This window comes from Aspergillus nomiae (assembly GCF_001204775.2).
Source record: "Aspergillus nomiae NRRL 13137 chromosome Unknown contig00034, whole genome shotgun sequence".
NCBI classification, from domain to species: domain Eukaryota; kingdom Fungi; phylum Ascomycota; class Eurotiomycetes; order Eurotiales; family Aspergillaceae; genus Aspergillus; species Aspergillus nomiae.
This window is the reverse complement of record NW_015378089.1, coordinates 48226-61919: the sequence shown is the minus strand read 5'-3', so window position 1 is coordinate 61919 and position 13694 is coordinate 48226. Positions and strand designations below refer to the sequence as shown.

The window sequence follows — 13694 nt, the reverse complement described above, 5'->3', positions numbered from 1 at the left end:
ATCATAAATACCCCCAATGCACAAGTGTGTCTCTGGATAGGATCCAAAACATACCCCACACGTCTGTCACCTGGTCCACTTTCGTTCACCATGGCTCCTCGCGTTCACATTAAGCAACAGCAAACCCGTTCGCAATCATGCCGACTTGACATTCTGATTGTCGGGGCTGGCCTGGCAGGACTTGGCTCCGCCATCAGTTGTGCTCTCGCCGGACACTCCGTTCATATTCTGGAAGCCGCCCATGAAATTAAAGAAGTCGGCGCTGGTATTCAGGTTCTTCCGAATAGCTCGCGCGTTCTCCAGCATTGGGGCCTGGAGAAGGCGTTGGCCCCGCATATGACGGTTCCAAGTGTCTGTAATTTTCTTGGGTGGAAGGGTAACAAGATCTCCTACTTGGACTTTCATGAATCCGAGAGCAAATACCCTGGGACATGGTATCGGGACTTTCACCGTGCTGATCTCCAGCGGTGTCTGGTTGACAGAGCTCTCGAGCTTGGGGTGCAAATGACCTGCAATGCACGCATCAGAACCGTCCATGTAAGCGACGACGGGGCCACAGCAGCCGCCATCGCAGCGGATGGCAGGCACTGGAAAGGAGATCTAGTGATCGGGGCCGACGGCGTGTTTGGAAAGCTGACGGAGGAGCTGCTTGGGCGCAGCGATCCACCGGTCAAAACGGGGGATCTCGCATATCGCCTATTACTATCCACGGAGGACATGCGAAAAGACCCGGAACTGGCACCTTTTGTGGACAATCCACAGGTCAACTATTGGCTGGGCCCAGATGCTCATGCTGGTGTGTAGCCTTCGATAGCTCTGTTTTATCCAGCTAACCATAGCAGTGAATTACGTGCTTCGCGGCGGGGATCTATTCAACATGGTCTTGCTTGTCCCAGACGATATCCCGGAGGATTCCCTCGCATCGACGATCGAAGGCAATGTGGAGGAGATGTGCGCCTTGTTTGAAGGTTGGGATCCCCGGTAGGTAACTGTGACAGATTCTGTACGGCTCATCACGCAACTAATAAGAGTAGTATTCAAAAGCTACTTAAGCTCTGCCAGTCGGTGCAAAAATGGAGGCTGTGCATTCGCTTTGGCGAGTTCGATTGGTCTCATCCATCTGGTTCATGGATTATGTTGGGCGATGCTGTGCATGCGACCTTGCCGTATCTAGCTTCCGGGTATGATCCGACGGTTACTATATCTGCTGTGGAGTTAACTAGAATTTCTTAGGGCTGGTATGGCCTTTGAAGACGGTGCCGTTCTCGGTGAATGCTTATCTCGTCTCCCCGACTGTCCCGATATCGCGAAGACGTCGCCCGAGTTCCTGGATGCCAAAAGACACGCCCTGTCCGTGTTCCAGCAGTGTCGCAAGGAGCGTACAGCGATGGTAGTAGATCGAGGAAACATTCAACAATATTTATACCACCTGCACAACGGCCCTGAACAGCAGGAACGGGATCGCAAGATGCAGATGACACCCACGCCTGAAGGCGAGGCTTTGGCTTGGAGAGATCCCGGGTTGGCTCCGAAACTATTGGGATATGATCATATTGCGGATGTGAGTTACTCGCGTGGTGGTCTCCGAGCACAGCTAACAATGATCAGGTGGACCGCTATTGGGGTGTTCGACAAGAGAGTCACAAGGCGGAGTCTCGACTATAGCTACAAGGTGTACAGTGGATTTGGAGGTCAAACTGTGGTTAAACAGTCAATGTGTGTAGAACGGACCCCCACTGCCCCCATCTTTGATATGGGATAGTTTATCAGTCTCCCCATTCTTGAGACCCTCTCCATTCTAGTAATTCAAATAATTCCCCGCTCGGTCTATGCCGTATATATGTGTCCCAAGGAACTTCGCGACGATGGCAATCTGTGATTATACTTTCTTCTAGACCACGATACTACACAAGTCTCTCTGAAAGATGTGGCAATTCTTGGGCTTGTCATCCAAAAAACCAGCGAATGACCCTCCACGAGGGCTTCCAGCATCATGGTATCGCTCTGAGGCGATGTATCAGCTGGAACGCCGAGCTATCTTCTCCAAGCGCTGGATTCTCCTCACCCATTCAAGCCGGTTCAGCCAACAAGGCGACTTCCTCTCCTTCACCGTTGCAAACTTCTCATTCTTCCTGGTCCAAGATCGCGACGGCCATATCAATGGTTTTCACAACATCTGCCGGCACCGCGCATTCCCGGTCGTTCAAAGTCGTTCAGGATCGACCTCCATTCTGAGCTGCAAGTACCATGGGTGGTCCTACGGACTCAAGGGAAATCTAGCCAAGGCACCGCGCTTCGAAGCGGTTCCAAAATTCGATAAAAGCCAGCATGGGTTGCTTCCCGTCCACGTTCACATCGACAAGGCCGGCTTCGTTTGGGTGAATCTGCAAGCGGGCTCGCCGGATGTCAGATGGGAGGACGACTTCCGGAACATCGACGAGCAACCACGGATGCAAGATTTCAATTTTGCCGGGGAATACACATTCGATCACGAGTGGGAAATGGATTTAGACGCCAACTGGAAGGGAGTGATTGAGAACTACAACGAGTGTTATCATTGTGCCACTTCTCATCCGCTCATCAGTGGGGTGTCGGATCTGCCTCGATATCGCGTGGAGCCCACAGCGGGATACATGGAACATCACATCTTCAACAAGGAGCAGATCGATGCCCAATTTAAACGGGCCATTACTTATTTCTTCCCAACCACCTCGGTCACCGTCACGTAAGTAACGCCTACCGGCCTGGGCCGTATATCGCTGACCAAGAAGTGAAAAATTCTTCTATATCCAACGTATGATCCCGATTTCTGCAACCAAGAGCAAGATTGAGAACGAAGTATATCGTCATCAGGACGCGACGGACAAGGAATTCGATGACATCAACGCCTTTTATCGACAGGTGCTGGACGAGGATAAGGAGTTGTGTGTGGGCGCACAGCACAATCTGGGTGGTGGAGTCTTTGTCAACGGCGAGCTTCACCCGGACAAGGAACAGGTACGCTACCTAATCTTATACCAGGAAATGTCTCTCTGACGGGCGAGGCCAGGGACCGATCTTTTTCCAGAAGAGGGTGAGGGAGATGCTCATGGAGCACCGAAAGAAGGAAGATCAACAAGGAGGACACGAAATATGGCCTGCCCTTCCGAAACAACCTGAAAACTGGACTGAGAAGCAGGCTGATGAAGAGCGATTCTGTTCACAATTACAGGCCGCCGCCTGCACGAACCGGCCAGAGCTGATATGGTGATTCGAGGGACTTGGACGACTGGGCGGTATGTTTGGCGGTACACATCATACGTTTCTGTAGCGTGACACTCGTTGCCCTTTGTTTCCTTTTTTTTTTTTCTTTTTTTCTTGTCCTTCTTCTTCTCTCCCTGCGGTGGAATCAGCTTTCTAAGGCGAAGGTCTTCAGATGGGCAAGTTGCGAGCCAGAAACATGATCAGCATTCTCTGACCAGAGATTGTGAATGTGAGCCAGTGAATATATTTACATGATAATTTCACCACTTCGTCAAGTCAACCACCCTACGACATCGAGCAACATCACACAGAAGCACCGATTCTGCCATGTGCCATAAGAGCCGAGTAGAGTGGCTTGGGGATGATCGCAAAACTAAATACTTCCAGTCTGACAACCCATTTTATGACACATGATCTGGGAAACCGACTAGTCCTAAGTATACTCTTCGAGTTTCCTTATCTCATCTTATCCATGAGTGCAAAGGAATACTAAAATCCCCAACGTTCTTCTCGTTTCGAGTTTATTGATTTTTGATGGTTGAAGGATGGCGCTACCACTACAGGAACTGGTCTCAGTGTCGCAGGATGAGACATCACCAGATTCACTACTGCTACGGGAAGAAACATCACTATGCAAAGAAGAGACATCGCCACCAGAGAAAAAGACATTGTGGACACAACATCATGCGCCCATCGTGAGCGTAGCTGCGAAAGCTCTGGCCTAGAGGAATATTCCCGTCGTCGAGTATGGGGAGCAGATACAGTGGCGCTACGGACACCCTGTGGTCCTTCTGGTAAGCTTCAAAGAGCTTTTGTGGCATTGACTAGTCGGCCCGTTGAGTATTCCTAACGTCTTAGATTCCAGCGTGTGGAGTGGGCAGTTCCCGATGAACTGCTCTCGCTTGCATCAGAAATCTTATCAAACCCGGGTTTCCCTTGTGTGCCATATCGTGCCGTTCGGTATTGCCCCATCAATTCTCTGGGTCGCATCTACCAAACTATCACGTTTGATCCGAATGTCTTAGAGGATGGTTTGAATACTTGATGAGGGTATGTGCATGTACATAGAGGAACAGCAATGTTGAAACCTCTGAATTTTACCCTGGTTAAGCTATAATCAACTCAGGGGGCAAAATTCTGACAACATTGGCTATTTCGGCGAAATGTCCAACTCTCCAAAGCTCGATTCTCTTAACCATTTCAAACAATATCGATCTATAAATTAATTCTATGGGCTCCCCATATTAATACTTTGTATACCAACCACGTGCCAGATGTACAGCCCGAAGTCTGCGTGGCATAGAGCAAATAAGCCGATGTATAACCTCCTGCGGTATAGCCCACCAAGTAGCTCGAATATTCTCTCTAAATCGTCACCAGTTATTTTTGATTTGCCGCCTAGAAGGATCACTGGATAGAGCGGTAAAGGGACCTTCTCATATCGCTCGCTGCCATACCCCACGGGCACAGATTGGGAAGACACCGGCGCTCGGTATGAGAACTGCTACGATGCCACTAACCTCGAGACTACACCGATGGTACCTGATGTGATACCGGTGCTGTTGGCACTGGAGACATTGGAGAGACAACTACACATGATTAGAGTCAATTTGGTAGGACTGGACTAGACGATGGAGTTACATACTCCATAGGCAGGTTGGTCTCATGATATGTGTTTCTGTGTCTATAATGGTCGCTACTTGCCGGGCAACTAGTCTAGACCACAAGTGGGTGAGACTTGATGCACGTACTCGGAACGTGGACTCAAAGACAATCACAGACTGTTTTAGAAGATTATTGAACTTGTCTTACATTATATGTCCAGAGGAGAAACTAAATATAGAAGCAAAAATATGTTTTCTTTTTCTTCGGGTAAATTATATTCAGGTCCCTGAAGGAGGCCTTGAACCACTACTAGAGCGGCAAGACCCCCACGACGGGCGTTGGGTGAGCATAGTCATACTAATGCTGTTGTGTGTTTTTCTATTTTCCCCTTCTAGAGACAGATCTTGTTCGAATCTATATTCGCTTCTTTGAGCTATATTGGGGCTAATTATACCCGTGGAATGATGTCGCCGAGCGAACATACCATCATAACTTGCATAGCTCCGTGCCTTGCATCCACCCAAACAGCCGATCTTCAAGCAAATACTCCATCACCATCGGCTCCAGTGCAATGCGGATTTCCCAGGGTGACCTCGCGTAGTGGCCAACATACCGATCGGGCAGCACCCATGCCTGATTCTGCATTCGAGGGTCCGGTATATCGGCATGTGCAACTCTACCAAGGACTGGACCAAACTTCAACTTATAAAACCCCGTATGCCGCATGCTACTGATGCCGAAATCGGCAGCGCAGGCGCTTAACATCTCCTCATTTCTTGACCCAATCGAAGAAATAACATCTGTAACTTGGGTTTTGCCGACAGACCTGAACCCGGATCGGACCGCTAGAGCTAGGCGAGCAATTAAAGATAGATCGAATTGGCCAGGAGACGAGATGGTTGCCGATGCAGACTTGACTGCGTCCTGGATCGAGAATGGCGATTCTATAGTAGCCGGAATGACACAGTTTCCAATGTACGTAGTCCAGAGATCTTCAGACATGAGTGTGCGAACATCAGTCGCGAACGCAAAGTGCGATTTCCCTTGCCTCGGAAATTGAGGATCTGATCGAGCTCGTGATCGAAGGACGCAAAGCCACATCAAGGCTGAGATAATGTCGTGGCTGGACAATGCCAGCTTCGGGTTCTCGACTTCCGAGGACTCGGCATCGCCGCGAGCCTCATCTCGTACGAGTGCATTGCACATGCTCCTGAGCTGTATGACTCTCTCGCCACTCAGAACGAGCAGCCGAGTGATGGGCGCCTGAGGGCCCCGGTCAGGTGCAGCTGGAATAGGGCAATTCTCCCCTCTCAGTACCACAAATGCATCAGGTGCTGGTGAGGCTGCGGCAGAGAGACGCTTGCGGCACACGGCTTCGCTGATTGGGTCAATGGCCAGCTCATTCTGCTGTACGTTGGTCGGGTTCCGACAACATGCAGCCAATGCTTCCATAACGGTGTAGATTCCCCTCCCGTCTATAGCATTATGATGGACGCTTGCGCACAGGATGATACCATCTTCGAGAACGTTTGCTTGAAATCGTAGCACAGGGTGTGTTTCAGCAAGGACTGTGTCCAATGGCATTGGCAAAAACTCCTCACGGAAGATGTCGTCATAAGAGACCGTATTGCATCGGCCTGGGCCGGTGGGCCTTTCGTATGATACTGGAGTGTATTTACCACCATGATGTCTAACACACAGCATGGGATATGTGCTCCATGTAGCTGCCGTTGGTGGATGAACCTCTCCCACCCCCTTTCCGCTGTCGGGGTCGATTGTCCATACCACGTTGCCACCAAGAAAAGGTAACTTGGACACCAATTGCGATACGCCTGCTTCAAGCGCTGATATGCCCTCTTTCGAATTTTCCAATGAGAAAGTTATGGTACCCATCATATATGCACAAGGCAGAGTATGATCCAAGGGCGAGAGAGTCTATAATAGGGTGTGAAGGAGGGTAAAGCCCCTGACTGATGCACTTGGCTTCCCATCATGTTTTGAACCTTCGATGTATCAGAACCTTAGAATTTTAAGCAGCGACAGAGGAAGCTCAGACAGTGCAGAGCTGTTTAAGGGAGGCTATGAATGATCAGCCTTGGCGTGAGACCGGCGAAGGGAACTGGGTAGAGGGTTGAAGTTGGGGAATCCAGGCCTGGGCTCTCTGGGACAGTGCAGTTGTTCCTAGAAATGACCGAGGCTGGACATAGCATCATCGAGGAATCTCCGCAGGCAGTCAGCCAGTACTTAAAGAAACTTCAGAAGCTATCCGAACTGGGTCTGGTACTCAACTAGAGCTGCACTTCGTGTGTTTTAGGTTTTAGGACTTGGATCTTCGCTACCATTCTTTACAGAAGGCCTCCCATTGTAATATGTTATCACAATGCAAGGGATATCACGGAGTGTTTCTCATAGGACGGCGATCAAGCGGTCTGAATGGAACTGTCCCAAATTGGGCCTACATATTGGATTTAAAAGACAATGTGACCTGTCTCTGACGGAAAAGCCCAGTCGGTCGGGTTGTCCACTAGAAGTGTGCTTCAAATAACTCAGCAATTATACGGGATGTACGTGATTATGGGGGCTGCCGTGTTCCCATTGTTACCATGATGCAAGGGATCATGCCCGCCGCAAAGGCCACATGAAAGAGAGGTAATCATATTACCCTGCTGAGAGATCCAGGTACTATATATGTTCACTCGGACTCGATCCTCCTCTTCGCTCATTTTGTCGTAATTGCTGCTGATATTGGGATATAATCCTACAGGAAACATCAGGATCTGGAACACTGCTAGTAGGGGTGGTTCTACTGTTTCGGCATTCTGTATCGAAGGACTTGAAAGCGATCGACTAAGCAATCCATAGGCCAGGAAATATATTCCAGCCGGGTAACGCGCGTCCACCCACCGCGCGTTGGCGCACAGGAATGTATTGAAAGACATGGTATTCATGTGCTGGATTTGTATCGTGAAAGAAGACTCGGGCTGTTTCACTATAATGGCCACAAGCTCGCCCGGTGCAAGCCTTAACCTCGCCTGCACAGTGGCTGAGTGAGTATCGGTGCAAGGGATTGGATCTCCAACCACGACAGAAGCCAGAGAGAATGGGCAACGCTACTCACATCACCTTGGGTGACGCTATCTAAGATGCCTGCAAAACAGTTCCCCCACCATATCTCCTGTCCTTGGTGACCGGAACCTTCCTTGCACTCATGTCAACCGAATTTGAAGTTCATTGCTCTTCGTTGACTCCGGGATACGACAACATTTGCGACCAGCCACGTGGAGATCGTTCCGAAGCAGAGTCACAATGCCATCAGGCTCTGCTGGGTTAAAGTGGCAGACTTTCATAAAGAAGGGAGAAACGTCTCTCCTCAGCTACTCGATCCCGCCTGATCGGATTTAGTCCAGATCGGAAGACTGTTTGTGCCCTCAGCACATCGGCGCGGGTATGGTCAAGAAGGGCCTTCCCACCGAAGAGTCATTGTCGCAGTTCTTTCGATCAGCGCTCAGATCAGTATTGTCTGCCCCTGGCCCATAGCGGCATGTTGCGAGATCAGAGATTGTGTATGTGCATAGAGCCATCCCGGACTAGGCCAGTTCCGTGACCGTCGGCTTTAAGGTCGTCATCTCCGCCCAGACACGCCTCAGGCACCGACAATGGCGCCTGGGCGGCGGGCTTGCGATGAAGTCCACCAATGAGACGCATTGTCGGCGCCTACGGAACGCCGTTACGCCGACGTTTTTCTTTGTGTGCGGTCCACGTGTGGGCCGGAACGTCTCAGCCCGGGATTCAAAGCATAACCAGTATCAGGTTCCAAGATGGGAAAGGACACATTAGAAAGCTCGGATTTTGGTACTCATAATGGGCTCTTCCCGGTTTCTCATTCACCAGGTCGAGTCTCTCTCGCGCTTGATGGCCTACGACCACGAATACCCTCCTGAAGTACGCCTCTCACGGTCTCACCTTTGCGTACTCATACTTCATTGTATCGTAGGCGGATAGAAATCATCAACAACTCTGCTCGAGGCGTCGTCTCCTATTCTGCGTCCAGAGTGGGTGCCCAACTCCACCATTCACACCTCCCATATGATAGAAGTTACCTGACTGACTGGTTGTCGAGGATGTCGTCCAAGCCCGAGGTGGCTCCGGAAGTCGACCCGGTGACGCAGATCGACACCTATCGCGTTCACGAGGATGATAGCTTTTCCGACACATCCTCATCGTTGTCCTCGGATGAAGATCAGGAGCGACAGTCACTGTCTCGCATAGCGTCCAGCCGACTAGGTCAAGTGCTCTCGGCCACGGATGCGAAACAAGACCCCCAGCTCGACCCCAACAGCCCTTCATTCGATCACCGTCGTTGGGCCCAGTTCGTTCTGAGGCGAATGCACCAGTGCGGTATTGAACCACCACAGCAAGGCGTCGTCTTCAAGGACCTTCAAGTCTCGGGGTCTGGATCGGCGCTCCAGTACCAGGAGACGGTTCTCTCCACCTTCGGCATCCCCTTCCGCACGGCCTCTAGAGCGCTTGCAGGACAAAAACGGATCCCTCGCCGTCAGATCTTGCGTGGCTTTGATGGTCTCCTCGAGGGTGGCGAACTCTTACTCGTGTTGGGTCGACCAGGCAGCGGATGTTCGACTCTCCTGAAGACGATCTGTGGTCGCATGGGCGGACTGACCCTAGAGCCGGAAAGCACAATCCACTACAACGGGGTGGGCTATGAGGATATGATTAAACACCATCGGGGAGATATTGCCTACAACAAGGAGGTTGACGAGCATTTCCCACACCTCACCGTGGGCCAGACCCTCTCCTTTGCGGCACATGCCCGTGCGCCTCGACGACGGATCGAAGGTGTGACTCGCATGCAGTTCGCGGATACCATGACCAAGGTGGTGATGTCGGTGTACGGCCTCTCACACACGGTCCACACCAAGGTGGGAGATAACTTCGTCCGGGGAGTCAGTGGGGGTGAACGCAAACGGGTCAGTATCGCCGAGATGTTTCTATCGAACTGTCGGATAGGTGCTTGGGACAACAGTACCAGAGGCCTTGATGCTGCATCTGCCCTGAAATTTGTGAGAGCGTTGCGCCTGTCCGCTGACATGAGTAACTCCTGCCATGCTGTGGCCGCCTACCAGTCTTCCCAGTCAATGTACGACCTCTTTGAAAAGGTCGTGGTCCTGTACGAGGGGTATGAGATCTACTTTGGGCCGTGTGACGCGGCGGTGGAATATTTCCAGCGGATGGGCTGGGAACGACCGGAGAAGCAGGTGAGCCCGGACTTCTTGACCGCCATCACCAACCCCGTGGAACGAAGGGCCCGGCCGGGCATGGAGGACAAAGTGCCTCGAAGTGCGAAGGAATTCTCGGACTATTGGAAGCGCAGCCCAGAATATCAGAAGCTTCGCACGGAAATTGCCCAATATGTGCAAGAACACGGCCCAAATGGTGAAGGCGCCCAAGTCCTGCGGCAGGTCCACGAAGAAAAGCAAGCCCGTCATACGCGAACGAACAGCCCATACCTCCTGTCGATTCCGATGCAAATCCGCCTGTGTATTCGGCGGGCCTATCAGCGTCTACGCAACGATCTGCCAACTGCGATGTCGACAGTTATTGTCCAGACCATCCTATCCTTGATTATTGGCTCCGTCTTCTACAATTCCCCTGACTCTAGCAATGGATTCTTTCAGAAAGGTGCTGTCCTCTATTTCTCGGTGCTTATGAATGCGTTGATCACCATTGGAGAGATTATGCAACTCTATGCCCAGCGCCCCATCGTGGAAAAACAGGCGGCCTATGCGTTTGTGCATCCATTCACTGAAGCCTTAGCAAGTGCCCTGGTAGATCTGCCAATCAAAGTTCTTCGCTGTTCGGTGTTCAGTATTATCCTCTACTTCTTAGCCAACCTCCGCAGGGAACCGTCTCAGTTCTTCATCTTTTACCTACTTCTGATATGCACCATTCTCACCATGTCTGGAATGTTCCGCAGTTTGGCGTCCTTGACGCAGACCGTGGGACAGGCCATGGCGCTTGCCGGTATCCTAGTTTTATGTATTGTCGTCTACACCGGATTCACGTTGCCACAGCCTGATATGCATCCGTGGTTCTCCTGGATACGCTGGATCAACCCTGTTTTCTATGCATTTGAAGGCCTTGTTTCCAATGAATTCCATGGCCGGAATTTCGAATGCGCTTCTTACATTCCTTCTTATGGTACAGGGACATCCTTTATTTGCTCGGTCGTCGGTGCAGTTGCCGGTGAACGGTTTGTCTCCGGCGACGCGTTCATTGAGCAGAACTACCAATATTCCTACTCACACCTGTGGCGAAACTTCGGCATCCTGATCGCGTTCCTGATCTTCTTCCACGTACTTTACCTCACTGCAACAGAGTTTATCTCGGCAGATAAGTCCACAGCGGAAGCATTGGTGTTTCGGCCGGGCCATGCTCCCAGCTACCTGCAAGACGGTGACGGTATTGAGGCGGAGAAGACAAGCCCTACGACGGAGGTCAGGGCGGACGCAGATTCTATCCGCCTCCCGGAGCAGAAGGATATCCTGTCCTGGAAATCAGTTTGCTATGACATTCCCGTCAAGGACGGCACCCGGCGTCTGCTAGATGATGTGAATGGATGGGTCAAGCCGGGGACGCTGACAGCTTTGATGGGCGTTTCTGGTGCTGGAAAGACCACTCTGCTCGATGTTCTCGCCCAGCGAGTGTCGATTGGCGTTGTGACGGGAGATATCTTCGTGAATGGAAAGGGGTTAGCCGCGAACTTCCCCCGTCGAACTGGCTATGTCCAGCAGCAGGATCTCCATCTGGAGACCACTACGGTACGGGAGGCTCTCCGCTTCAGTGCTGTGCTTCGCCAGCCTCGATCAGTCTCTCAAAAGGAAAAGTATGACTATGTCGAGCAGGTGCTTCAAGTCTTGGGAATGGAGGATTATGCTGAGGCAGTGGTCGGTAGACTGGGTGAAGGGTTGAATGTAGAGCAGCGAAAGCTGTTGAGTATCGGCGTTGAGCTCGCTGCCAAACCGACCCTTTTAGTCTTCCTCGACGAGCCCACCAGTGGTTTAGACTCTCAGAGCTCATGGACCATCTGCGCGTTTCTGAAGAAACTGACCAGTCAAGGCCAGGCAGTGTTGGCAACGATCCACCAGCCCAGTGCAATGTTGTTCCAAACCTTTGACCGCTTACTATTCTTAGCGAAGGGGGGAAGGACAGTTTACTTCGGTGAGATTGGCAAGAACTCCCGCATCCTATTGAACTACTTCGAGCGAAACGGCGGTCGACTCTGCAAGGAACATGAAAACCCGGCGGAGTACATCCTCGAAACGGTTTCCGGTGATGTGGACAACAACGCACCAGATTGGGTCAAAGTGTGGAACGAGAGCCCCGAACGTCAAGACGTACTCGCGGAGCTCGATCGATTGCATGCGACCAGAGAAAGCGATTTGGCACCCTCTGCCGATGATGCAGGAAGCGACGAGGAATTCGCTATGCCATTAAGCAGTCAGCTCTATCATGTTCTTCGCCGTGTGTTTCAGCAATACTTCAGGCAACCGGAGTATATTTTCTCGAAGTTCATTCTGGGCATTGTCTCTGGTCTTTTCATCGGATTTTCCTTCTGGAAAACTGACAGTACACAGCAGGGCTTCCAGAATTCCCTTTTCAGTATTTTCCTGTTATGTACGATCTTCAACACGTTGGTCAACCAGATCATGCCGAAGTTCGTTGCCCAGCGTGCCCTCTATGAAGTGCGTGAGCGGCCGTCCCGAGTGTACTCCTGGAAGGTCTTCATTCTTTCTCAAATGATTGTCGAAGTGCCCTTCCAGTTTGGACTCGGCGTTTGTTCCTGGGCCTCATTCTACTGGGCTGTTTTTGGTGCGGACCAAGACTCCGAGCGCCGTGCTCTGATCATGCTGTTTATTGTGCAGTTCTTCATCTATAGTGCGAGCATGGCCCAATTCGTTGTATGCGCGGTCGGAGAACCCGCACTGGCCTCCATGATTGCTACACTGATGTTTGGTCTGTCGTTCGTATTCAGTGGTGTTATGCAGCCACCCCCTGCCCTCCCGGGATTCTGGATCTTCATGTACCGCGTGTCCCCATTCACGTACTACATTGGAGGCATTGGAAGCACGGCTCTGCATGACCGTCCTGTGCATTGTAGCTCGACAGAACTCAGTGTTTTTGATCCCCCTGACGGCCAAACCTGTGGTGACTATATGAGCAAATATCTCGATTTAGCTGGCGGCCAGTTGTATAACAAGAACGCAACGTCCGGCTGTGAGTACTGTGCCATGGATTCTGCGGACCAGTACCTGGCCCAGCGGTGGATCTACTGGGAGGATCGCTGGAGAAACTACGGCATCTTCTGGGCGTACTTTGTGTTTAACATCATTGGGGCGATCACGCTCTACTATCTCTTTAGGGTACGGAAGATTAGCCTGAAGAAATCTTGAGGCCGCCACCATACCCCTTACTCTTTACCCCTATCACTGTGCATTTCAGGGCGCCAATATACACTATGTGGCGTTCCCTCAAGCTCCCGTCTCTGACTTACCGTTCGGGCCAGGTCGAGCTTCACATCTTATGCTTTGTAATAAATAATCATCAATAGAAGTCAGGAAGTCAGAATAAGTTTATTATTGTGCTGTAAATACTCTGTAAAATGAATCACAACCCACCTATCTAGCAGTATGATACATACTTAAGTCCTTTCAGATTTTCTTGGCCCAGGCCCCACCTTTTCCTTACATTGGGACTATGATCATGGGAATCTACTCGATCTAGGTGATGACATAGCAGATCCACAGATTGTTGCACATGAGCGAAGAAAG

The 13694-nt window shown here is 51.1% G+C and overlaps 3 protein-coding genes across 3 annotated transcripts; 2 read left to right on the top strand and 1 right to left on the bottom strand.

Annotated features, from left to right (window-relative positions):
- Positions 1–90: 90 nt before the first annotated feature.
- On the top strand, positions 91–3250 carry ANOM_001631 (putative monooxygenase; the record flags this gene model as incomplete). Its single annotated transcript, XM_015546888.1, has 7 exons — positions 91–796; positions 843–981; positions 1035–1181; positions 1234–1691; positions 1963–2725; positions 2772–2997; positions 3050–3250. 7 exons carry the CDS (start codon positions 91–93, stop codon positions 3248–3250), a joined length of 2640 nt encoding a protein of 879 aa, XP_015410236.1.
- Positions 3251–5334: 2084 nt separating this feature from the next.
- Positions 5335–6744, bottom strand: ANOM_001630 (O-acetyltransferase; the record flags this gene model as incomplete). Its single annotated transcript, XM_015546887.1, has 1 exon — positions 5335–6744. The coding sequence occupies one exon, from the start codon at positions 6742–6744 to the stop codon at positions 5335–5337; it is 1410 nt and encodes a 469-aa protein (XP_015410237.1).
- A 2225-nt stretch (positions 6745–8969) lies between these two features.
- ANOM_001629 (ATP-binding cassette transporter) lies at positions 8970–13316 on the top strand (the record flags this gene model as incomplete). Its single annotated transcript, XM_015546886.1, has 1 exon — positions 8970–13316. One exon carries the CDS (start codon positions 8970–8972, stop codon positions 13314–13316), a length of 4347 nt encoding a protein of 1448 aa, XP_015410209.1.
- Positions 13317–13694: the final 378 nt, after the last annotated feature.